Here is a 27,269-nt window from a genome sequence, read left to right on the forward strand (position 1 = left end):
TCTTTCTCTTCTTTCTTCTTTTTTTTTTCTTCTAACTTCCGGTGGGAACTTAGCTTGGATACGAACCTCTCGCTGCAGAACGAAGCATCTCCAGTCTGTCGCCTTACTCACTGAGCTAGCAGGAATTGTTGAAAGCCATGGGTTTCATAACAATTATCAACCGATATTACGACTAGTCTACTCTCCAAGATAAGAGTATTGGGTATTTATTTTTCTGACTAAATAAACCGATGCCATTAGGAATTACTGACTCGAATTTTTGACGGAATAAAGCCATATTTATGTATCCGATTTTTCCTTCTTAAATCTCTTAGATATATGTTAGATAATTCTTGATAAACCTCCATATTTTTTTTTCAATTTTAGTGGAGGGGACATATGGAAGTCTTGCCGGAATCTTTTCTGAATACCCCCCCCCCCTCGGGCTACGAACACCGCCTCGCAGACCCGGGCCGTGACGGCCGGCGGCGCGGCGGAGGTTGTTTGTCCAAGATCCAACGCTAGTATTATTAAGTTTTAATGCTAGAAATCCCATTCATCATGACGGCGGGGAAATGGTATGGGGCCAACTTTCTCAGGAAGTAAATACATTGAGTAACAAGACATAAGTCAAACATTTCACCAACAAAACATACATGATATTACCTAGTACATTCTTCTCTAATATTTGATGCAACGTCGTTGTTTTGGTTTTGCTCTCGTTTAGAAAATAAATCATCCAAAGTTTCAGCAACAAAGCGACATGTATTTCGCCATTTTGAAACCGTAGAGGCTTAACAGGTATAGTGCGCATGCGCATATCAGATGAAAACATTGCGGCCCTCAACGGCGATAAACCATACATGTTGTTGACTGTGAGAATAAACACTGATAAATGGGCTGAGATCCCTGGCCAAGATGTTCGTTGACAAGTTTGCTCATTTCAAGAAATGGAGTATACAGTTTTAAGGAAATTTATCCTGGTTCAATTATTTTACATATTTAATTTGATTGATTGATTTTATTTGGCAAGTCACCATAACATATATACAGTAGCATTAAAACAACAGGCTTGCACAGGATGACCCACGAAAGCTCGAAAGCTTATTTCCAGTGGGGTCCTGAATTAAGATAATAAAATGGTTCAATTATACTATTTACATATTAAAAATGAAGGAAAAAAATCAGAATTTAGTATTACCAATAAACAAGATATATAGACAATAAATTAGATATATACAAGAATATAACGAAGAAGAAGAAGAAAAGAAGGAGAAGAAGAAGGAAGAGGAGCAACAGAAGAATAGTGGGGACGAGGAGTAGAAGGAGACGGAAGAAACTGATAACGAAGGAAAATAAATAAGGAGAAGAACAACAGCAAAAACGGTGACGACAATAACAACACGAACAGGAGAATAGGAAGAGATAAAAGAAATAGAAAGAATAGAAGAAAGAACATATCGAAGCTTCAATCACACTATGTAAAATACATAATAATACCTGGTAGAGAAGAGAAAAGACCTAGGTCAGTATTCAGGCTAAATCAACCGTATAACATATCATTTTCATCTTCTTTTTGACTCTCAAGTGAAAGATATTCTTTCAATTTCCTCTTAAAATGCAAAAAGTTTCCTATTTCCTTTATATAATTGGGAAGGGAATTCCAATGTTTTATAGCATTGTAATAAAAGGAGTTACCAATACTCCCTATCCTTTCTGGTAAGCAAAAGTTGAAATGGCTGTTTCTTGTATTATAGTTATGTATTTCGGTAACGAGATTAAAGTTTGATCCAATGTAATGGTTCGATCTATTGTGATAGATTTTATGCACATGGTGCAAAATAAGCTGCTTTGATCTTTTGTTGACTTCAAGAAAACCTGCTCCAGTGAGTTCGGTATAGCCAACATGGGTTCTGGGACCAGAACAGTTAATGAATCTAACCATTTTATTCTGTATAATTTTCAATTTCTTTTATCGAGTTCGCTTATGCCACTAAACCAAGCAGGGTTAGCATAGTCAAATAAACTCTGAATAAGTGCAAAACAGAGAATACGCCTTGCTTTTTGATCCATACAACTTTGATACCTGTACAAAAATTTCAAACGGGCATTCGCCTTTTTTACGATTGATTCTACTAAAGATGAAAATGAAAGGGAGCTAGTCAACTCAATGCCTAAATACTTTACAGATTCTTTCCTCTGAATTATCTTATTATTGTATGATACTTCAAATTCAAATGAAGTTTTATGATTACTTTTAGAACAAAACATAATGCTTTCGGTTTTGCCTAAATGTAACGATAATCTATTATCAGTCATCCAATCGACACATGTAGACAGCTGTTCGCTAAGTTTTTCCTCAACCAATTTTGGGTTGGAATTTGAACAAAGTAGTACGCTATCATCTGCATACAATAATAATTTACAGCCAGCTTTTATACAAATAGACATGTCATTGATATAAGTTGAAAATAGGATTGGGCCTAAAATACTTCCCTGTGGAACTCCACACGTTATAGGCATAATTTTGGAACGAATATCGCGAATAGCCACTACTTGATGTCGATTCGACAAGTAGGATTTGAACCATGCTACAGTAGCCTGGTTAAAACCCAATATTTGTAATTTTTTCAATAAGATGCCGTGATTAACTGTATCAAATGCTTTTTGAAGATCTAGAAGCACCATCCCAACGAATTGTCCCTTAGAAATATTTGTTCTCAGATAATCAGTCAAGTGAATAAGGCATGTCTCGGTCGAATAGTCATGTCGAAAACCTGACTGATATTCGTAAATCATATCAGTTTCTTTAAAATATTTTTCGTATTTATATTTAATTCGTACGGTACATGTTATGCAGTAATGAGGGTCCTCTTTTTAAACATAGGAAAGTTATAAGACGTGCGTGTGTGTGTGTGTGTGAGAGAGAGAGTGGTATGGTGTGAGGATGGATGTTTGTGGCTGATTATTGAGTTAATTTGAGATAATATAGCTTGTTAATGTCAATGTGTTTAAATAGTCTTGAACTTATTGTCAGCCTGTACTGTTTGTTACTGTTATTTTATGAAAACCAATAAAAACAGAAAAAAAAGGTTTCCTGGAAAGTTTGACCGTTAAGAGAACACGTCTTACTGAGAATGAAATGACGCGAATGAAAGAAAGTGAAAGCAATAACAAAAATAATAATCTATTCATAATTAATGATGTGGGGGCGTCGTTGTCTAGTGATTATGACTCTCGTCTTTCAATCTTGGTTCGACCAGCCCCTATCCCCGCCATGGCGTGTTTCGATCCTTCAGCAAGAAATTTACCAACATTGTGCTGCACTCAACCCAGGTGAGGTAAATGGGTACCCGGCAGGAAGAAATTCCTTGAATGCCAGAGCGCCTGTAGGCAGCACGCTCGATAGCCAGCGGGGTTAATAATGCATAATTGAGTATACTTGCTCAATATTATTATCAGGGCGATTCCATGCTAGAAAAATCAGCCATTTTGCAACATTTTTCAACCTATTGTCCAAACAAACGAAGAACTTCAATTTGTTTTGTGGTAATAATAGCATAGGCGGATCCAGGGGGCCGAGGGGCCCCCCCCCCCGAAACTGTTGGCGGAGCAAAAAAGAAGAAAAGGGGGGAAAAGGAAAAGAGAGGAGAAAAAAGAAGATGAGGAAGACGAGTGATTTTTTAAATCAAATTGAGTGGAAGACTTGGAAAACAAAAATAATCTTTCATGTCACTGTATAAAATTTTCGCTCGCGCTTTGCACTCGCATTGCCTGTTATAGGTGATTTACATTACTTGTTCAGTATGGAGCTTAAATATCAAGTTTGGAAGTCAACATATTTCTCTTCGTAAATCGAACTTTTAATATTTTGTGTGATTTACAAATTTATTTTGATAAAGTGCTCTGTAAAAATGTCAGTTTTATAGTCTGGATAATACCATTTTCTGCTCGTGCTGCGCACTCGCAAATTTTTATTAATCAGGTACTTATTATTTTCGCGTATTCCATAAAGTTTTCAAAATATCACTTTTCACGTCTGATTGTCAAAACGTATCAGCTAACGCTGCACTCTCGAATTTTGAAGTTATGTATGTCTCAATATTTGATTATACAACAAACTACTTAAAATACCTTTTTCATGACAATTTCTAAAAAAAAATGTCTCGCAATTTGCGCTCGCCTTAATCTTAATGGTGAAAATATATCAACTCAGTGGCGGACCGTGACCCGGAGGAGAAAAAGCATTGGGGGGGGGCACAGCATTGTTCACAGACAATGCAGTGCCCCCCCCCAATGCTTTGCTCCTCCGGGTCACGGTCCGCTACTGTATCAACTGATGCATCCTATTTATAATGACAAAAGTGCTTGAAATGTCCAGTTTTTAGGCCATAATATCATCAGATTTCGCGCCCTCAATATAGGCATTTATCAATAAGATACTAAAGGGGAATGAATCCTTTGGAACAAATAGGCTTGTGTAGAAACAGAAAAATCAAAGAATAAGAATAAAGAAAGTTTGAGAAAAATCGGACAAATAATGAGAAAGTTATGAGCATTTGAATATTGCGATCACTAATGCTCAGGAGATAGCAATTTGGCAATGCGACAAAGATGTGTGATGTCACTTGTGAACAACTCTCCCCATTACTTTAGTATATATTTCACTTGAATTGCCTCTTTTATCACATCTATCCATAGATCATGTGTTCTTTCTACATGAGGGCATGTAATACATATTTTTTTTTTAAGAATACATCATGGATAGAGAGTTTGTATCATCATAAGAAAAAGCAAAAAGAGACATTTTGAGGGTATTTTATAGTCCACCAAAGGGAAAGTTGTTCATCAGTGACATCACACATCCTTGTTGCATTGCCAATGGGAGGATCTCCATAGCATTAGTGATTGCAATATTAAAATGCTCATAACTTTCTCATTATTTGTCCGATTTTTCTCAAACTTTCTTCTTATTCTTTGATTTTTCTGTTTCTACACAAGCCTATTTGTTCTAAAGGTTTCATTCCCCTTTAATTTAATAATTACCATTTCAGATCATAATATAACAAAATTTCTGCTCGCGGTTTGTGTACGCATTATTAATGTACGAAGATCCCCTATTACTCAATCTTTTCATGATTTACAAAACATGAATGGAATGTCCCGTTTTTAGGTCTGAATGTCAATTTTTCTCCTCGTACTTCGCGCTCGCATCAATTATTAAGTTATATAGCTATCCTGTTCAATAATTGATTAAAATTTTCCATTCTTTATGTAAAATGTCAAAATTTTCATCTCGCGCTTCGCGCTCGCATTATTTCATTGTTGAAATATGTAACGTCTTCATGGCTAAGTGCAAACAGTCCTTAATGGGTTCCTTTTCGAGCAGTACAAAACGTATATAAAAATTTTCTGCTCATGCTTTGCGCTCGCATTATTAATGTAGGGAAGATCCCCAATTACTCATCATCTTCATGATTTACAAAACGTACATAGAGTGTGTCGTTCAGTAGGTCCAAATCTCGAAATTTTCCGTTCGCGCTTCGCGCTTGCATCAATTATTTAGTATTTATAATACTTATTCTGTTTAAGTTACAAAAAGTGCTTAGAACTTCCATTCTTTGGGTAAAAATGTCAAAAATTTTCAGCTCGCGCTTCGCGCTTGCATTAGTTGATTTTTAAAATATATAACGTCTTCATGACTAACTGCATGCAGTATTTAACAAGTACCTTTTTTATTAGTAAAACTGATGCTTTGCATTCCTCGTAACTATTTAGTTGCAAACACATATTTTTCAGGATAACACACATTGCCCCGAATGTTTAAATTTTTGGAAAAAATACATTAGATTAAAAGAAAAAAAAATAGCTCGCGCATCGTGCTCGCATTATATAAATAAGGATTATGATATGATATATTTATCTTGATTTATAAGAATAAAGCTAAGAAGTGACTACTATATAGGACTACCCCTTGAAAGAAACAAAAATCATCTTCCAGCTGCCGATCGGGGAAAATATGGCTGAAAAAATTCCGCCCCCCCCCCCCCCCCCTATTGGCGAAGGCTGGATCCGCCCCTGTAATAGAGTACTGGGTAGAAATATGAAAAATTACAACCAACGAAAATATGTTGTCCATGGGTGAATTAGAGGTGAAAATGTTGCGTGCATACGGGACATTTCTGAGTCCCGTACGACACACATTTTCGCCCTTAATTCAGTCATAATCAATTTGTTGGTAATCAATTTTTCACATGACAACCCACTATAACTTTATTATTGACTAAAAATAATTTTTCATTTCTCAAGCAATCAGCTAAGAGACTAGTAATTGTTGACAAAATGTCCCGTATGAATATGGAATCGCCCATCATCATCATTGTTACTGTGTAAAAGCAATGGAGAGGATATCAATGATCATTTGGAAACCAAATATAAAAAAAAAGATAAATATCAATTCAAACATATAACATTGAAAAACAGGGACGGCGCCAACGGGAGGGGCAGGGGCGACCACATGTATGATTTTTTTTATTGAAAAATTTGAGAAAAATTAAAAAGGTTTTATACAGGCTAGCGTTCAGACTCACTCGACTCTCCGTTTTGTTGACGATCAGTTATGATGCATTAAAGGTCATGTCCACCTCAGAAAAATGTTGATTTGAATCAATAGAGAAACTTATGAGACAAGCACAATGCTGAAAATTTCATCAAAATCGGATGTAAAATAAGAAAGTTATGACATTTCAAAGTTTCGCTTATTTTTAACAAAATAGTTATATGAACGAGCTAGTTACATCCAAATGAGAGAGTCGATGATGTCACTCACTCACTATTTCTTTTGTTTTTTATTGTTTGAATTATTTCAACTTTTACGAATTTGACGATTAGGACCTCCTTGCCTGAAGCACATGATGGATTTGCACGTGTTCAGGGAGGAATGAAACTTCATTTCACATGCATGACAATGACGAGAAAATAAAAATATTTCATATTTCATATAATAAAATACAAAAGAAATAGTGAGTGAGTGATGTCATAAGTTCCTCATTTGCATACCGACCGAGATGAGCATATAACTGTTTTGTGAAATGAAGCGAAACTTTAAATGCCATAACTTCCTTATTTTACATCAGAATTCGATAAAATTTTCAGTGTTATGCTTGTTGAATTTTTCTCTTTTTATTCAAATCAAGTTTTTGTTGGGGTAGACTTGTCCTTTAAGTATTTGTTAACCGTGCGGTAGCTTCTGAAGAAAGCCGATGAAAGCACGTTTATTTAATGGAATTATGACCTAATTACCTGCAATTAGACCGAGACGGGTTCAAGGTAGGTTAATGGATTTACATCATGCGAATTGGTTAGGTATATAGGGGTAGTCCGGGGGGGGGGCACTTCCATTGACGAGTGGATACCATGCGCGACCATTGGGTCTCGAAAAGCACCCTAAACAGAATTTCTTATATTCTGAAAATGCACCCCTTAACAAGTATTGGCGTGTGAAACGCTACCCTTAAAAATTGGAAACAAAACGATACTCTTGGCAAATATTCCGTGAGTTGAACCCCTGAACTAGTACAGCGATATTTTCTTGTTATGTCGGGTCCGTCGATCGTCGGTTTTACCTTTACACATCATTTGGTTTGGTACGGCCCCACACCTCGCACAAATTGGACTCTAAACACGTAATGTTTGGGGCAAAAAGGACATCCTTTAATTTATAAAAAAAAATATTTGTTTTATCATCCAAGCAAATCTGACCCTAAAGAACACGTAGCTTTCCTAGCGAAATAGATACACTTTATTCTTTATTTTTTTGTTTTTGACACCCTTATCACTTTATGTACGTAACGTGCCCTATCTTGAAAAAGACTTCCTTTTTACGTGTTTTTTTTTTTGGGGGGGGGTCGCGCATGGTATCCAATCGTCAATGTAAGTTCCCCCTCCCGGGACCGGGAGCTGCCCAAATCCTATATGACCACAGACTGCCTCTCGGGCTGCCTCTGAAGGTGGTTTCTGGTATTTTCGCTGAAAGCTGGCCCGAGCTAGGTTGTTTATTTTTGTGTTTGCATGTGATATCTCTCCTACCCGAGGCAGGAAAAAAAAAACAAGTTTGGTACCTCCCATGTGAAAGACCGGTATAAATCATGGACCTATTACTGCACTCCTGAACAACATCAAATTGGCGCTCAACTGAAGGTCCAACATCAATTCGGCGCTTCCATCGAACATCAAATTGGCATCCCCCGGTCCCCGAGTTAACGGAGGAGGAGCCGTGGTGTAGTGGTTCTTACTCTCGCCTGGCAGAGGGCCGTGTGTTCGAATCCCATGCACCGCGCGGTCTGGAATCCTTTATCAAGGCGTTACTCCACACTTTGCCACTCTCAACCCAGGTACCCGGTAGGATAGTAACTTGTCCAGTATACTGTGTGCGCCTCATAGGCGACTGACTGGAATACTCCCCAGGGAGTGGAGGATGTGCATACATTGTATGCGGGAATGACTGATTAAATCCGATGACCGGGTAAGCGCTTTGACACGTCGTTCTGATAGCGCTATAAAAGCGGATTATGATTATGTAAAGGACAAGTCCACCCCAACAATAACTTGATTTGAATAAAAAGAGAGAAATTCAACAAGCATATCACTGAAAATTTCATCAAAATCGGATGTAAAATAAGAAAGTTATGGCATTTTAAATTTCGCTTATTTTCAAAAAAATAGTTATATGAACGAGCCAGTTACATCCAAATGAGAGAGTTGATGACATCACCCACTCACTATTTCTTTAGTATTTTATTATATGAAATATTTTTATTTTCTCGTCATTGTCATGTGAAATGAAGTTTCATTCCTCCCTGAACACGTGCAATTCCTTTTAACATTTTGTGCTTCAGGCAAGGAGGTCCTAATCGTCAAATTCGTAAAAATTGAAATATTGTATAATTCAAACAATAAAAAACAAAAGAAATAGTGAGTGAGTGACATCATCGACTCTCTCATTTGGATGTAACTGGCTCGTTCATATTTTGTTGAAAATAAGCGAAACTTTGAAATGTCATAACTTTCTTATTTTACATCCGATTTTAATGAAATTTTCAGCATTGTGCTTGTCTGATTTTTCTCTATTGATTCAAATCAACATTTTTCTGAGGTGGACTTGACCTTTAAGGTCAACTTGGCGCCCTCGTTTGAATATGAAATTGGCGCCCCATATGAAAAATGAGGTTGGCGCCCCTGGTTAATCATCGATATTGGCGCCCCATAGTTCGAACATCAATTTGGCGTCCTAGGTCGCATATCAATTTTGCATCCCCTCCCCGCCCCGATTTTAACTAGGTCAATTTGGTGCCCCCTCATTTAAGGTCAAGTCCACCTCATAAAAATGTTGATTTTAATCAACAGAGAAAAATCAAACAAGCATACTGCTAAAAATTTCATTAAAATCGGATGTAAAATAAAAAAGTTATGACATTTTAAAGTTTCGCTTATTTTTCTCAAAATAGTTATGCACAATAGTAACATGCAAATGAGAGAATCGATGATGTCACTAACTCACTATTTCTTTTGTTTTTGTTTTTTATTGTTTGAATTATACAATATTTCAATTTTTTTTGAATTGACAATAAAGGACCAACTTGACTGAACCATATAATGTTAAACAATGGTAATTCCGCACATGTTCAGGGAGAAATAAAACTTTGTTTCACAAGACGAGGAGAAAATTAGAATATATCATATGAAAAGTGAGTGATGTCATCCGTTCCCTCATTCGCATACCGACCGGGATGTGCATTTTATGTGAAATTAAGCAAAACTCAAAAAATGTCATAACTTTCTTATTTCACATCCGATTTTGAAGAAATTTTCAATGTTATAATTGTCGTTGGATTTTTCTCTTTTTATTCAAATCGATATTTTGTTGGGGTGGACTTACCCTTTTAATTTGGCGCCCTTCCATCTGGCCTTATTCTTTCCTTATTTCTCCCAATTCCATATTCCTTTTAAGTTTTTCTTTCTTTCCCCTATTTTCTCTTCAGTCTCTCCCTCTACCTTTCCCCTCCCTTTTCTTTTCCTCTCTTCCATTCCCCTTTTCGCCTACCCGGCTGTCCCGGGCCCCGGGGGTCCCCCTGGGCCAGATCAGAATAAAAGCATGATAAACATGTTTCCCCTTCGAGTCAGTATTTATAAAAAATTTCAGCTCGTGCTTCGCACTTGCAGTTTTCATTCATTGAGATACGCTGCAGTTCCATCTTTGAATACGTGCTTAAAAATATTTTCATATCACAATATAAACAAATTCAACTCGCGCTTCGCGTTTGCAATAATTATTTATTGAGATACATACCATGCATGTTCATTAATAAGAACATCATGAAACTATTCAGTTTTTCAGATCGAAATATATATATTTAAAAAAAAATCAGCTCACGCCCCCCCCCCCCGGCAATTCCCGCTCTCGGATGTTTAAATATAAACATCCTGTTGAATTTCAATAAGTGGTCCCTTTTCAGCTATATAAGTACATCAAAAGTTCCAGCTTAGGCTTATCGCTCGCAGATACGCAACTTGATTTTGACACGAAACATAATTGCTCAGGACTGAATACGGTACGAAATATAAACAAGTGGCAGAGCGTCTCTGGTAGTTTCGCCTGCAATACGCGATTCAACACTATTAAAAATAATTTAAACAATGCTGTTTACCAGGTGAATCGCACAGTAGTTGTTTAAACAGTTTAAACAATTATTTAAAAACTTAAACAATCATGCTTAAATAATTGATAATTAGATATTTGAATTCAAGCTTTAAACTCTTGTTTAAAATTTTTAAGCAACTACTGTGCGATTCATATAATAAAAAGCATTGTTTAAATTATTTTAAAAAGTAAAGAGTAGCAATGCTGACTATGAAAAGAAAACTATCAAATAATTATTCACAAAACACAATTCATATAATTATATCCTAATTGACCTTAAATGTCCTTTGACATTGGCCATGTGTTCTGAAACTGGCAAGGGATGTTCATTGATACTTGATTACTACTATGTCCAAGTTTTATGAACTAGATCCATAAACTTTCAAAGTTACGATGAGAATTCAGGCCCTGGGAAGGGGGTGCAATTAATTTCCATAGGAACTCCAGGAATTCTAAACGGTGTGACAAAATGGAAAATATGTACGCCATAATTATCTACATCTTTTTAAGAAACCCTTTCTTTTTTGTCAAATTTCTCTGGACGAAAAGGACCTTCATTTTAGAATGAAACTTCTTTTGTGTCAAATTTACATCAGACAGGAAACTAAAGAGGAAATAGTAAAGGAAAAATAAGACAAGTAAAAAAAAGTAGAAGACATTTTTTATGTGACCATTTCCCCGCATTGTCTGTTCTATGAGATACATGTCTTGCTCACTATAATTTAGGCTAATATGGAACTTAAAATGTAAAGTTTTGAAGTCTATATACAAAACATTTTTCAGACATTGAGCTTTTATCATTTTGTTTTATTTACAAATTGATTTTTTAAGTGTTCCAAATGTCCTTTTTATGTCAGCTCGCGATGCGCGCTAACATTATTTGGTTGTCAAGTACTTATTCCGACTTATTCTCTTCATGTATTGCATAAAGTTCTCAAAATATCCCCTTTTTATGTTTGATTGCCGAAACGTATCATCTCGCGCTGCTCGCTCTCATTTTGATTGGTGAGTTATCATATTAATTCTAATAAATAACTTAAAATCCCCCTTTCATTACATATTGTAAAAAAAAATCGGCTTGCGATTTGAGTTCGCACTGTTTTTGTTAAAAGTATATTAACCCTTGCATCATAATTACAAAAATGCTTAAGCCCCATTCACATATATATAGACACGGATCCTCACGGATCAACACGGCAATGCCGGCATGATCCTGGAAGGTCCAGGGTCGTTTTGCCCCGCATTGAGCTTTGATGACTGTAAACACGGCATCTACACGGCATGTTCACACGGATCTACACGGACCATGCCGGCAGAGCAAGTCATCTACACGGATCATCAGGGCGTCTACACGGACAAACACGTCAGCTACACGGATCAACACGTCAGCTACACAGACCAGTACGTACGTCAGCTACATGGACCAACACGTCAGCGCTACACGGACCATCCCGGATTGCTTGTCTACCCGGCAGTCCACGGATGACGCCGGATGTTTTTGACAGTCAAAAACTGCCGTGTTCATGGTGTTGGCCTCTACGTTCAAGGACCAACACGGACCACCACGGACCTCCCAGGATGCCCAAGGCGCCAACACGGATCTCTCCCCGGACCAGCACGGATCAGATTCGGGATGGTCCGGGGTGGGCCGGGATCTACATGTGACTGGGGCTTTAAAATGACCAGGTTTCTTTTTCTTTATCAACGAATTTCTCGTTCTAATGAGACTTATAGTAAATAAGGTAACATTTTCATGACTTCCTAGTAATCAAATTGTCCCTTTTTCAGAATGGAATATCGACAAGGTTCATCTCTCGCTTATAGGAAGAGGAACAGGGGCATTATTTTCATATGATGACAAAACATCCTTATCCCTGTCCTAAGTCAACATAATAATAACATTATCAGCTCGCTCTTAGCGCTCGCGTCATTTATTAAGTGCGATCCACATCCAATTGAGAAATTTCCTACACGGTGCTTTATTGTCAGTGGCGTACTGTGGGTCACGGCACTGGGGGCACCAGCAAAAATTTTATAAGTCACTTAGTGATTTTTTTTTGATATTCAGACTTAAAAAGGGACATTATAAGCACATTTTTCTAATCGTGATATGTAACTGTCTCGCTAAACAAACAATGCAAGCGCGAAGCGCGAGCTGATTTCTTTTGTATACATTAACCCCACAGAGGGACTTTTAAGGAATGTATTTTAGGAATCTAATAAGAGCATGTATATCTCACCAATGTCATCTAATGCGAGTGCCAAGCAATTGCTGATTTTTTTTAGAATTACATCTAAACACATGAAACACTTGCAGTAATAGTAATACGCATTTCACATACACATCTAACTAATCAAATATTGCGAGCGCGAAGCGCGAGCTGAAAATTTAGGAAATTCAGATCTGAAGAGGGGCATTCTAAGGCTTGTTTGTAGGACTTCACTAAGACCATACGTGTTTCACTAACCAAATGATGCTAGCGCTAAGCGCGAGCTGAATTTTTTTTAATATTCAGATTAGAAAAAGGGACATTTTAAGGACCGATTTTAGAAATTCATGAAGAACAGACGTATATCACCAATCCACTAATGCGAACGTAAGCACGGACAGGAAATGTTTTATATAAAGGCCATAAATTTAGGCAATCACTTCAAGTAGTCATGAATAAGAAGCATATGTCACTACATAAAACGCTAATAACTCGAATTGCGAGGAAATATATTTGATGTATATTGACTTGAAAACGGGAGGTTTTAGTACATCAGGATTATATATCTCATTAAGAAGACAATGCGAGCACCAGGAACACAATGAAGACATAGGACCTGAGCAAATTATGCTTCATAAAGTTATGAAAAAACGTTTCTTACGTAATATAACACAACATAATTATAATTATAACTATAATGAACAATAATTTCTTCTTTACTACGTTTCTCTTCTTTTCCCCCTCTTTTTCTCGTTTCCCCATTATTTATTTTTGGCCAGCCGACAGGGGGGGGGGGCACGTGTCCCCACGCCCCCGTAGTTACGCCACTGTTTATTGTGCATTAATTCACTCTTTTTGAGATCGGAATATCAACTATTTTCAGCTCGTACTTCGCGCTTGCCGGCAAGGCGCTCCTATATTACCCAGCTAAGCTAGGTGTTCATAGCGCACACAGCTTTTTAAAGGGGAATCCAGCCTTGGCCTTAAACAGTTGTCTTGGGAAGGAGAAAAATAAATTAAACAGAATGGTGAAAGTTTGAAAGAAATCGGCCAAGTAGTAAGAAAGTTATAGCTTCTTTAAAATTGAAATCACTAATGATATGGAGATTCCAAATTGGCAACTGGGTAATCAAATTATGACAAGGGGCAAGGACAACTTTCCCATAGGCCATGTACTTTATTATCAGGGATTTGTGGTTTTCTCCTAAGTACCCATTCCCCCGGGGCAGTAATCTAAATATAACCCAGGTAGTATATTGTTTTACGTACGTCCTCATGAAAGAAAAATATAATTTGAAATAAAACTTTTGGGAAAAATGACATTTTAGCCATAATATGTATTGGAGTCCATGGAAGAGTAGTCCTTGCCTTACATCACTATGACATCACATATGCGGCCAATTTGAAGTCTCCATGGGTAAAGTGATCACCAATATTTACAACTTTTAAAAATTCATAACTTTCTTGTTGTTTGTCCAATATTTTTAAAACCTTCACCTATCAACTTGTCTGATTTTTCTTTTTCTAATAAAAACAAGTTTTTATTTGGGTTGGATTCCCCTTTAAGGAATTACTTCCTACCGGTACCCATTTACCTCAGGCTGGGTTGAGTGCAGCACATTGTGGATCAGTTTCTTGCTGAAGGAAGTTACGCCATGGCTGGGATTTGAACCCACGACCCTCTGTTTCAAAGTCCGAAGACTAATCCACTTGGCCACAACGCTCCACGTGTTACATATATATATTTATATATACATATTATATATATATATATATATATATATATATATATATATATATATATATATATATATATATATATATATATATATATATATATATATATATATATATATGTATATATACACTGTTAAAAATAAGTTAAACAACTCTCAGAGTGTTTACTATGATGCAAATCGCACAGTAGTTGTTTAAACTTTGCTTGATTTTGATGCCTGGATGAGAATTAAGCAATTAATGTTTTCCTGTACTGACGCAAAGCTTTATCGTAGGACATTAAAATTAAATAATTAAGGCCGAATGATTGCATTGCTATTATACTAAGTATCTCAATATGAAATCATAGATCGTGCACAGAGGAAACACAAAATGCATATTTAGGTATTGAAATGTGATATATGCCGAGATCTTCTGGAAAATAAACCTGTATTGGCATAATGTGCTTCTTCTTCTTCTTTTTTGTGCTTGAATTCTCTATGACAAAAATAGATCAAATTTCAAATGTCATGGATGCATGCGTTATATACTAAAGAGAACAAGAAATGGGATATAACATCGTGTATGGAATTGAGGTAAAAAAAGAAGAAAGAAGGTAGGCCTATGATGTGTTTCGATATTTTACATGAAAAATTATTTTGGATGTGATCTCGACCAAAATAGAAATAGATCGACCTAGCTGTGTAAGCTATTTTCGACATTTTGGGGGATATAAAGTGATTTCTCAATCACTAATTGGTTACACTCTTAACACCACACTCTGTACACACAACAATGAATTGGTTAAAACTTTATCCAATTCTGGGGAGTCTTAAGCCAATATTGTGCTTTTGGTGAAACTACATAGTAAAGTTGTTGAAAAGTACCCATATAGAGTTGATTGTTGTGTGGAAGTCACGGCCCGGGGGGGGGGGGGGGGGCACTTACATTGACGAGTGGATACCATGCGTGACAAAAAAAAACACGAGGATGCGAAAGATATTGTATGTTTGATTTTGCCAGCGCCATAATGAGGCTGCGACGAATGCAAGGAATGCTCCCCAGGGAGTGGAAATTGTGCACTTTTCGTGCGGGATTGAAATGAATCCAATGACCGGGGTAATAATATGCTGTAACGCGCTTTGGGCCATTCTGGGAAAAGCGCTTTATAAAAATTGGGTATTATTATTATTATTATTTTTTCACGATAGGGCACGTTACGTACCTAACGTGATAAGGGTGTCAAAAACACATAATGAAAAAAAGGTAGGCCTATCTATTTCGCGAAGAAGATTTCGTGTTTATAGGGTCGAATTTGCGGGGATGATAAAACAAAATTAAAATGTTTTATAAAGGATGTCCTTTTTGCCCCAACCGTCTTCGTGTTTAGAGTCCGATTTGCGCGAGGTGCACTCTAAAAACAAATTACGTGTAACGTTTTAGGGTGCTTTCCGAGACCCCATGGTCGCGCATGGTATCCACTCGTGAATGGAAGTGCCCCCCCCCCCCTGGGATCGAGTCACGGTATATTTGCCTAACATTTTAAGAGTATATATGCCGCAATCAAATTTGTAAGTTAGAGGGCTAGGCATATGCGTTCAAATGTCTTTTCATAGAAAAATAAAAACATTACATCAATATAAAGTTTGCAAAAATTTGCACAAAGAATTAATTGAAAAAAAAGAATCAGGTGTCACGTATGTTTGAATGTTTGATGATTATATTGATAGGTTAATTATAATTGGGTCATCAGATGATCAGATGAAGCATCAGGCTCTGGAAAATGGCCAATGACATTAACCTCGGGGGAGAAAAAGAAGAAAGACAAATACCCATTTGACTATTAGTGAGATATTTCAGAAACCTCATTGTTTTCTGTTTTGGACTCAACATATATTTCAAAAGTAGTAAAGTTTTCGCCAAGCACAATGATTTGCGTTCTGCGCAGTCGTCGAATAAGTTCATAGCGCTTGCGCAAGCCAACAATGAATGGAAGTGCATGTACATGTGCAAAGACGAAAGTAGAAAAAAAGATTTGGGATATTTAGTTGGCCTATTTTTGCCGTTGTTCAGACACGGATTGATTCTGATCGGGAAAGAAATTAGTCGAGAAAGCGATTCGATGTAGTATTGACATATCAATTCTAATGAGATATCGTATTTCATTTTTATAAACAACGTACACTTATTCCACAATGTAATATATATAAACCTTTATTTCCCCCCTCCAGCATGCAGAGCCATTATAGCTCAGTGGTTAGAGCACTGGTCTTGTAAACCAGGGGTCGTGAGTTCAAATCTCACTAGTGGCTTCCTTTTTTTTTTTTTATTCTTTAAATAAAAAGGAGTTTTGCTTGAGGACGATCGCAAATACCCCATGCCACATTGTACATGTTATCTTAATAATAAGAACAAATCTAAATCATCCTGATTCGCATGAATCAATGGCAATATCAGTATCACTCACTGTGTACTGTGCTGTGCACTGTGTTTTGTAATGTTGCTCTGCACATCGGAGATATCTCATGCATGCACACAAAACATCCGGGTACTTTACATGTAAAATGGCCGACTTCTGTGCAGGCGGGCGACGTGTGGGTTAATAAGTGCCCGACTAAATTTTGAAATAGCTGTCGAAAATACGAAAAATTACGTTAATGTGTTTCATATGAGAAAGAAGAACGGTCAAACGATCAGAAAATGCAGAATGGTGGACAGAAGAAAGCGACAGGCTCGCGTAAAGAGAGTAAAACTGTGAGTAAGATTAACGTGCCGAACACACACGCAAATGCAAATTCTGCAATAGAAAAGGCTCAACTCCTCGCCTCACTTCAACAAGATTTAATGGCCGAATTATCAGGAAGCGAGGAGGGTGAAGTATCAGAGGTAAGTTCAAGAAGGATGGATGGTATTGAAGTTCTACATATTTCAACCATATATATTTTAATACCGATTGTGAAGTGAATGAACCATCATTAGTTTACAGATCCCACGCACCTTCCCCAGCCGAGTGCGAGTGACATGATCATGACATGATGATGATCAAGACTGTTGCTCCAGCACGGAGAGCATGCATGACGACTGTCGAGCATTTTTTTAGGCAATGGTAGGGTAGGTCCAATGGCAATGCAATGACAAAGTGTGTAAGTGTTTGTGTGCTGAATTGAATGCTGTGACTAGTGTGAGACAAAGTTTGGGAATGCCAAGTTTGAATAGGTCTAGGCCTATCTCACTCACACATTGTACGAGGTTAGTATGTACTAACCTCGTACAATAGACTGTGTTTGACCCTGGATTTCGAAGTAGTCGGCAAACATCGCTTCATTGCTGAAGTAATATTTGCCGAAGCTCCTTCTCGCTACGCACCGGGGCTCTTGCCGGTAAGTAGCAAGAGTTTTTTTAATATAAAATAATAATAAAATAATAATCCGATAAAAAAAAGCACATTTTGCTTACCTCGGCCTCGAAAGTGACTTCGCTTGTCTCTTCCACGGAAATACAAGGAAGCCCGTTGGTGGCGCTAATAATTTCACAACCTTGATTCAGCTCCTCGGTAATTTTATAACTGTATCTAAATTCTTTGAATGCGCAATCCTCATGATTAATTTACTAATTATGGGCACCAATTAATGAAATGCCTTCAAAAAACATAATTAATGATTATTATTGGTGATGACAACACTCATTTGCATTAATTTAAAAAGATGACTGATAAAAAAAAATGAAAATAATATACGTGCCTGGAAAGAAACCAGCAGTACAAGCTTTGACGAACGTCAATAATACGTATACGGTGTACCAAAGTCTATACAATGAAAAGATTGGACACTTCACGGACTTTGCGTAATGCCTTGCGTCGATATGCGTGTAAAATAGTGTAGGTGCCTATTCTTTCCCTTGTCGTGTCTTTGATATGAATATAAATCGCGCGCCCTCTTCAGGAGAAAATTGATATCAACGCTGTCTGATTTCTATCTCCGTAAAATCTTCACTAAAGATCAAGAAAATATACATATTTTTAGAAAGAAACTTCAAGGAGAAGTCACGGAAGGATCTAAATGATTCGGTAAGTGTCATAGCAGGATGTTGAATGTTTATTTAAACAAAATATTTTATGTGGGCAAAAGCCCACTGTATTTTCGAAGTGTAGTGGTGTGTCGCGTGCGTATGACTGATAATCCTTCACTCGCGAGACGATATGAACCCATGGGTGGGCCTATCTCTAATTCCCTTGTCACTGTCACTTGCCCAGCTTAATTTGAGTCTAATTATCTGCGCCGGTGGTGTGCGGCCGAACAGTGTACTAGGCTAATTCATATTTTGCACAAACTATTTCAATCCAGGCATAGATCTCTAGACCATAAGGCATATCGCTAATCAGAACCGCAATGCATTATGGGATCGCAAAGGTGCCGCGGTGCGTGTGTGCAGAAATAGCTCTGTCCCATTTGCAATCCCATAATGCATTGTGGTTCCGGTTAGCGATATACCTCATAGATCTACATAAATAACAATCACACAACATGCAAGGTTACTAGTAATACTTACTTACCTCGCACAACGCATGTGATTTCATAGTGGACCTGTAATGTAAATTTTTGTCCCAAAATTTTGGTTGAAAAAAGTTGGCATTCAATCAAATTAAGAATCATGCAATTGTTACTTTGTAAAAATGCACTTGTTCAAATGGGAAAAGTATGAAACGCTAAATTTTCAAGTTAAACTGCCCCCAAACTTCTGATATTGGACAACTTGCAAATTTGGTGTTTTCCCAAAATAAATTGGATGTAAAATTTGTTTGACTCAATTGGTTTAGACTGATGCTAGCTATACATGAACAAAGTGACATCATTGTACATGTATGCGAAAGCATTATTTCATTTTTTTTTTGGGGGGGGGAACGGGAAAATTAAGACTGATATTACATCATAACACATTTGGGGATTGCACTTTTAATGATTTATGAAGTACGGAGAACATAATCAACTAATTCAACTTTATGATAATGGTCATCATCTGAAAATCATCTAAAAACAGGAATGTGTCATATCACCATTTTAACAGGTCTCTGCATTGCCCAAAACCTGGTAAACCTACAATATGTATGTGCATTAAAGGTCAAGTCCACCCCAGGAAAATGCTTACTTGAATAAATAGAGAAAAATGTAACTAGCATAGTGCTGAAAATTTCATCAAAATCGGATGTAAAATAAGAAAGTAAATGACATTTTAAAGTTTTGCTTATTTTTCACAACAGTGATATGCACAACTAGGTGAGTCAGTCGATGATGTCCATCACTCACTATTTCTTTTGTTTTTATGGTTTGAATTATACAATATTTCATTTTTTTATAGATTTGACAATAAGGACCAACTTGACTGAACCATGTAGTATTAAATAATGCTAATAAATTAGGAAAAAATTTCATATAATAAAATGCAAAAGAAATAGTGAGTGGATGACGTCATAGTCTCCTCACTTGCATACCAGCCAGGATGTGCATATAACTGTTTTGTGAAATCAAGCGAAACTTTAAAATTTCATAACTTTCTTATTTTACATCCGATTGTGATGAAATTTTAAGCACTATGCTTGTTGGATTTTTCCCTTTTTATTCAAATCATTTTTTTTTGTTGGGGTGGACTTGCCCTTTAAGTTTCTTGTTTATCTTAATTTTCATCTCCTCATCCCCATCACCCAAATTGTTTTTGCCTAGTCAAGCATTGAAATGGTCTGTAGTAGATGCAGTTTGAAATATCACAACACCTTTTTCTGTTTAATTTACTGATAAGAACCATGTACCTATCCTGCATGTATGCCAATGTCTCAGGTTGAATCTTTCATCTTGGATCAGGAGGAGCTGGAGAGTGGACCTACCATTGAGATTGCCAACAAACTCCTGAGACTGGACAGAGAGGGACATCCAGACCTAAGGGCTGTGGATCCCGATACCTTAGAAGCTTTCCTAGATGCAGCAGGTAAGTGAGAAATCTGGGGAGTGGTTTCATGAAGCTGTTCAGTAGTTTACCTACGACTGATGGTGATCTTTACACCCAATTGGTTACCCTTTTCTAAATAATATCGCTCTCTGGAGCTCACATGACACCCAGGAACATGTTTCAGTTATACTTAACATTGTCTGTTTTCTCACTTTATACTAGTTTGAATTGATGGTGACTCTCTTAAAGAACAAGACCCTGCAATACAAGTAGATACATTTGTTCTCAAAAGCTGGTGAACCCCACCTAAAAGTGCACTCCTTCATGCTATGGGCTGAATGTAGACACCAACACTATAATGTTCAGCAAGCCCTTAGAAACATACTTCATTGAATGTAATATTTTATCACCTGACTTCACAATTAGATATCTTAAACCTGGCAGAACATGAACACTTTGAATTTGTTCATTATCTGGTGGGTTCACTGACTTTTGAGTACCACAGTATATGCTAGCAATCAGTGTATGGTCTCACTACACTGGTTATTGCTTTGTGGCGTAGGCTAGTAGTTGGTCCTGATGTCTTGTCTGGATACTCTTCTTCACAGGTATCGATAAGCTCGGAGGGCCATTTGATGGGAAGATTGAGGCGTATGACCCAGAGATCCTTGGGAGATTAACGTCTTCTGTCAGCTCTGCCCTGGACCAAGCGGAGGCCGCCCTCTATGGCATCAACAAGGAGAACACCGTCCTTCCAGGCCAACATACTGAAGGGTATGTAAAAGAAAAAGTAGCCCTTGTACCTTGTAAAAGAGTCCATTTTAAGACTCTACTATTGATATTTATATGCGCCTGTGCTGGGATCAAAAGTCTAAGTTGAAATTAATATCTTCTTTCTCATGGTGTCTTAGCAGTCAGAATCTGGTATTCCAATAGGAAATGTCTGGAAGTTGAACCCATTATTTTTTTCCAAATTCTGGTTTCATTTTCCAACAACTAAAATTGTGAGAATAAGGGTAAACCCACATTGTATAATGTGGAAATATGTTAAGAGCAAAGTCAGTTTGATGCAAGGAATGTGGGAAGATGATCCATGTGAGATGCACAGAGATGAAGATGCGACTCCATGCTGGGCAAGGGATTTTGTGTATAGAAGATGCCAGAAGAGTTGGAAGTAGTGTAGGAAATTCATGAGGGCGATTTTTGCCCTCATGACAGCACAAATCGAGACTGCCATTGGCTTTCCACTTGTTGATGATTTGACACGAAAGGACATGGTGAGAATTGAAGAATTATTTTGGGGTCTGAGGTGTTTTGCTCTGCTGTTTTTGTCTCGCCTGCATAGCAGATCGAGACTACAGGCGCCGCTTCTCCGACGGCGGCGGCGTCGTCAACATTGAAATCTTATCCAAGGTCAAGTTTATGAAATATCATCATAACTTAGTAAGTATAGGGACCTAGTTCATGAAACTTGGACATAAGGGTAATCAAGTATTACTGAAGTACTGAACATCATCAGGTCACATGACCAAGGTCAAAGGTCATTTAGGGTCAATGAACTTAGACCATGTTGGGGGAATCTATATCAAAATCTTAACCAAGGTTAAGTTTTTGAAATGTTGTCATAACCTTGAAAGTATCTGAACCTAGTTCATAAAACTTGGACATAAGGGTAATAGTGTATCATTGAAGGTTTTGCCTGAGTTTCAGGTCACATGATTAAGGTCAAAGGTCACTTCGGGTCAACGAACTTTGGCCATGTTGGGGGTTTTTGAGGAGTTGTCATAACTTTGAAATTTTATGGATCTAGTTCATGAAACTTGGACATAAGAGCAATCAAGTATCCTTGAACATCCTGTGCTAGTTTCAGGTCACATGACCAAGGTCAAAGGTCATTTAGGGATTAGGGTCCACAAACTTTGGTAATGTTGGGGGTATTTGTGGAATTGTCATAACTTTAAAAGTCTATGGATCTAGTTCATGAAACTTAGACATAAGAGCAGCAATGTATTCCTGAATACCCTGTGTGCATTTCAGGAACATGGCCAAGATCAAAGGTCATTTAATGGTCAATGAACTCTGGCCGTGTTGGGAGTATGTGTTGAATTGACATCATAACTTAGGAAGTCTATTTATTGATCTAGCTCATAAAACAACGACATAAGGGTAATCAAGTATGAATTATTGTTTTGCACATGTCTTAGGTCAAATGATCATGGTCAAAGGTAATTTTGGGTCAATGGACATATTTTATTATTATATTAGTGTTTTCTTCTGTGAATGATTATTAGCTGTTTTCAAAGGAAGCACTGCTGCTATATCAAATTGTGTAATGCAGGCGAGACTGCCAGAAGTGTTCCACTTGTTTTTTTAGTGAGAGCCCTGAGTGATGAATGTGAGGGAGCTGGACATCTAGAGCAAGGTATGGGTATAAATGAAGTTTATGGAATATAGAGAGCTGTTTCATAGGAAAATGTTCATTTGAAGATGAGAGGAAACAATTGATGTTAAGAGTTGTCTAAGTTTGATGATGTTTAATTGGAGTGAGACTTGGGCCCGAATTCACAAAGGTTGTTTCGAAAACCCACGGTTGAATCCATGGTTTATGCAGATTTCCTGTATAAATTACGCTTAATTCAGCGCGTATAGAAAATTCCAATGCTGATGCGCGCTTTTGTCACAGTACGCCAAATTGATGCATGTTACCATGGTTAGATACGCTGATTTATTCATGAGTCCACTGTTTGAAAAGTGGACTCATTAATTAAAAACACAGTACAACACAGGACTCATGAATAAAACAGCATGGATAACCACGGCAACAGGCGTCAATGTGGCACACTGTGACAAAAACGCACATCAGCATTGGACAATTTTTGATATACACGGTAAAATGAGCGTAATTTATACAGGAAATCTGCATAAACCATAGACTCAACCACGGGTTTTCAAAACCACCTTTGTGAATTCGGGCCTTGGTGTTTGAGGTGAAACTGAGATGGGGATTTTGAGGAGGATTAAGACTGGAGCAAGGGTTTGATTAATACAAAGCTGATAGACATGAAGACTATTGAGGACTTGATGCTTGATGTTGGGTTTTGAAGAAGTGTTGGACCATTTGGCCAAGGCTTGAAGGAGTACATGTACGTTAGTATGAATAAATTGCCGTGGAGGTATTACAGGCATGGTTTAGGCTTGTGAGTTGGAGATGGGCGGTTCAAGGAAGAAGCACAAGAGAATTGAGGATGCACTGGATGGTGAAAAGTGAAAGTGACTGTGGATGGCGGCAAGGATGAGATGAATCTACATGTAGCCCACCCTGATCAGGGAACAGTGCAAAATAATACATGACTCACTTCCACTGCACGTTGAAATGGCAATTGAGACTCTGTGCCCATAACAATGAAATTTATGAATTCGCTTTAATTTGAAGTGAGGGTTTGAATAGTCTTGCCTACATAGCAGAAGCGAGACATACATGTATGCACAGCTTTCCGATATCGATGCAATCGGCATTGAAATCATAACCGAGCTAAGGTTAAGTTTTTGAAATGATACCATACATGTTACTTTGAAAGTACGTGTATAATAATTCATTAAACCTGGACGTCAGAGTAATCTAGTATCACTGGTCGCCTTGCATGAGTTTCAGGTCATGTGATGATCAAGAGCAAAGGTTATTGAACTTTGTCCATGTGGCAGTATCAAGATTGAAATCTTAACCAAGGTTAAGTTTTTGAAATGTTATAAGTTTGAAAGTTGATCTATTTCTTGAAAATTACTAAAAATTTAATTGTCAGTAAGATGTATTTTTGAGAAAATTGTTCATGAGTAAATTCATATAATAATTCATATTAATCTGATTTATAGGGACAGTGATTTTCTGCGATCGCGGAAAACGGACGGAATTCACGGAATCGGCTGTTTGAAACGGAAAGTGGCTTTCAAACGGAAAATCACGGAAAAACATGAGGGTCAATCCACATCAAATCAACCAATGCTTGTCACCCGACCCTCTTCGATTTTCTTTAAACTCGCACCAAATGTTGCCCCAAGTGTCTGACGGAAAAATCTGAAATATTTTGCCCCAAGGTCAAATGGTTGCTAAGATACGGCCTCCCATAGCAACCAGTGCGCACTCAAAGAAATTATTTTAAATAAAATTGCCTATTTTTGATTGACTACTGCAGCAAAGTTTGATTGATTACAGTCTTCATTTTAAGTAAATTGGAAGAACTTTTTGGTCTAAACATGCAGGGTATACTGTAGCGCGGACCTGTCAACCGGATTTCGCACACGAGGTCACCGAAAATGGTGTTAAGCATCCGTGTCAATGATTTCAGAAGCATGTTTGGAGGCTCATAAATCCAAAACTAAATTAGCTTAGAACCAAATATTATGCACATTTATGGACTTTCATATACTCAACAGAATTACAAAAAATTGACCCAAGAGTATGTGTCGTTTTCCTGTAGGGCGCCCTCAAAGTTGGATTTTTTTTCAAAAGATGCCAAGTTCAAGGTCACGGATCACCTCCCGTCCCATCGAGGAGGGGGACCAATTTCTGTGTTTTGATAGACATTTACCCATATTTTCAAGTGTTACTTGAGAAATTTTGCTACCGGAATGTTTAGGGGCTGATTTGCGCATTCCAAAATGGTCGTAAACACCCTAAATTTGACGTTAATGACACATACATGCTTTTCAACACTTTTCAAATTGTGATAACTCAAAGATGAAATGCCAAAATACATTGATATCTTCTGTGATGATAGTCTGTAATTGGTATTAAAAGGATATATCTTCAGAAATAGTTTTTATTGTTGGTAATGACCTTGAAAACACACCTAAAATTCAATAAAAACAGTAAATTGGCTAATTTTCCAGAATCATATGGCATTCAAATGGTGTTTACATTGACTTTCAAATGGATGTCATTTCAATACAAAGGGTGAGCTTAAGCCAAAACTTGAAAGACATGTTCAACTTTTGTTCTACTTTAAGCAACATAAAATATTTGAACTCAAAACTATATCATTTGACCTTGAAATTATTCCAAATATAGCTGATTATTGCTTCGTAAGTAGCATATTCAAATTGCGTGAGTATACATTGCACTTTGCAACACATTTCAAAATGGATTTTCTCATAGAGAGAATACCTGATCAGGCTGATATTTGCAGTATTGGTAGTCTGTAAAGAGATCTTGGAGGATCTACAGATTAAGTACCTATTCTCTCATGACAATGACCTTGAAAATACAGCTGAAAATCATGAAAATCAATAAATCATACAATTTTCATTAGTAATCAAGTGTTTTTACCCACTTTTCATTGTGTGTTATTCCATCTTAGATTGTGAGCTCATGCTGATAATTGCAAATCATGTTCCACTTTTGGTCTACTTTAAGCTACATAAAATATTTGAACTCAAAACCTTATCATTCGACCTTGAAATAATTTAGCTATTTGTGCTTCATAAGTAGCATACTCAAATCACACGTGTACTTTGCAACACTTTTCAAATTAGATTTTCTCAAAGAGAGAATACCTGATCAGGCTGATATTTGCAGTATTAGTAGTCTGTAATGAGTTCTTAGAGTATCTACAGATCAAGGAACTATTCTTTCATGACAATGACCTTGAAAATACAGCTGAAAATCATGAAAAATCAATGAATCAGACTAACTCAAAACAATATCATTTGACCTTGAAATTATTTCCAAGTATTGAAATGTGTTGCTAAGTACAATGTACATGCACGATTTGAATATTATGCTACTTATGAAGCAACAAATAGCTATATTTGGAATGATTTCAAGGTCAAAAGATATGGTTTTGAGTTCAGTCTGATTTATTGATTTTTCATAATTTTCAGCTGTATTTTCAAGGTCATTGTCATGAAAGAATAGTTCCTTGATCTATAGATCCTGCAATAACTCATTACAGACTACTAACACTGCAAATATCAGCCTGATCAGGTATTCTCTCTTTGAGAAAATCCATTTTAAAATGTGTTGCAAAGTACACGTGTGATTTGAATATGCTACTTATGAAGCACAAATAGCTATATTTGGAACAATTTCAAGGTCAAATGATAAGGTTATGAGTTCAAATATTTTATGTAGCTTAAAGTAGACCAAAAGTGGAACATGATTTGCAATTATTAGCATGATCTCACAATCTAAGATGGAATAACACACAGTGAAAAGTGGGTAAAAACAGATTACTAATACTAATGAAAATTGTATGATTTATTGATTTTCATGATTTTCAGCTGTATTTTCAAGGTCATTGTCATGAGAGAATAGGTACTTAATCTGTAGATCCTCCAAGAACTCATTACAGACTACCAATACTGCAAATATCAGCCTGATCAGGTATTCTCTCTATGAGAAAATCCATTTTGAAATGTGTTGCAAAGTGCAATGTACTCGCGCAATTTGAATATGCTACTTACAAAGCAATAATCAGCTATATTTGGAATAATTTCAAGGTCAAATGATATAGTTTTGAGTTCAAATGTTTTATGTTACTTAAAGTAGAACAAAAGTTGAACATGTCTATCAAGTTTTGGCTTAAGCTCACCCTTTATATTGAAATGACATACATTTGAAAGTCAATGTAAACACCATTTGAATGCCATATGATTCTGGAAAATTAGCCAATTTACTGTTTTTATTGAATTTTAGGTGTGTTTTCAAGGTCATTACCAACAATAAAAAC

At 36.9% G+C, this 27,269-nt stretch overlaps 2 protein-coding genes and 1 non-coding gene across 3 annotated transcripts in view; 2 read left to right on the top strand and 1 right to left on the bottom strand.

Annotated features, from left to right (window-relative positions):
• LOC121431585 (wings apart-like protein homolog) overlaps positions 1-789 on the bottom strand; it is a 35,255-nt gene extending 34,466 nt beyond the window's left edge. The window contains exon 1 of the mRNA XM_041629132.1: positions 646-789. The gene's annotated coding sequence lies outside the window, so the exon portion shown is untranslated. The remainder of the gene's footprint in view (positions 1-645) is intronic.
• Positions 790-16,843: 16,054 nt separating this feature from the next.
• TRNAT-UGU lies at positions 16,844-16,916 on the top strand. The gene has a single exon. It is a non-coding gene; the product is annotated as a tRNA-Thr (tRNA).
• Positions 16,917-17,151: 235 nt separating this feature from the next.
• The window catches only part of LOC121432140 (ankyrin repeat domain-containing protein 17-like), a 55,782-nt gene continuing 45,664 nt past the window's right edge, over positions 17,152-27,269 (top strand). Inside the window, exons 1-3 of the mRNA XM_041629996.1 lie at positions 17,152-17,490; positions 20,436-20,583; positions 21,153-21,318. Of these exons, the coding sequence (XP_041485930.1) occupies positions 17,305-17,490; positions 20,436-20,583; positions 21,153-21,318 (500 nt within the window). The 5' untranslated portion in view covers positions 17,152-17,304. The remainder of the gene's footprint in view (positions 17,491-20,435; positions 20,584-21,152; positions 21,319-27,269) is intronic.

This window comes from Lytechinus variegatus, chromosome 18 (assembly GCF_018143015.1).
Source record: "Lytechinus variegatus isolate NC3 chromosome 18, Lvar_3.0, whole genome shotgun sequence".
NCBI classification, from domain to species: domain Eukaryota; kingdom Metazoa; phylum Echinodermata; class Echinoidea; order Temnopleuroida; family Toxopneustidae; genus Lytechinus; species Lytechinus variegatus.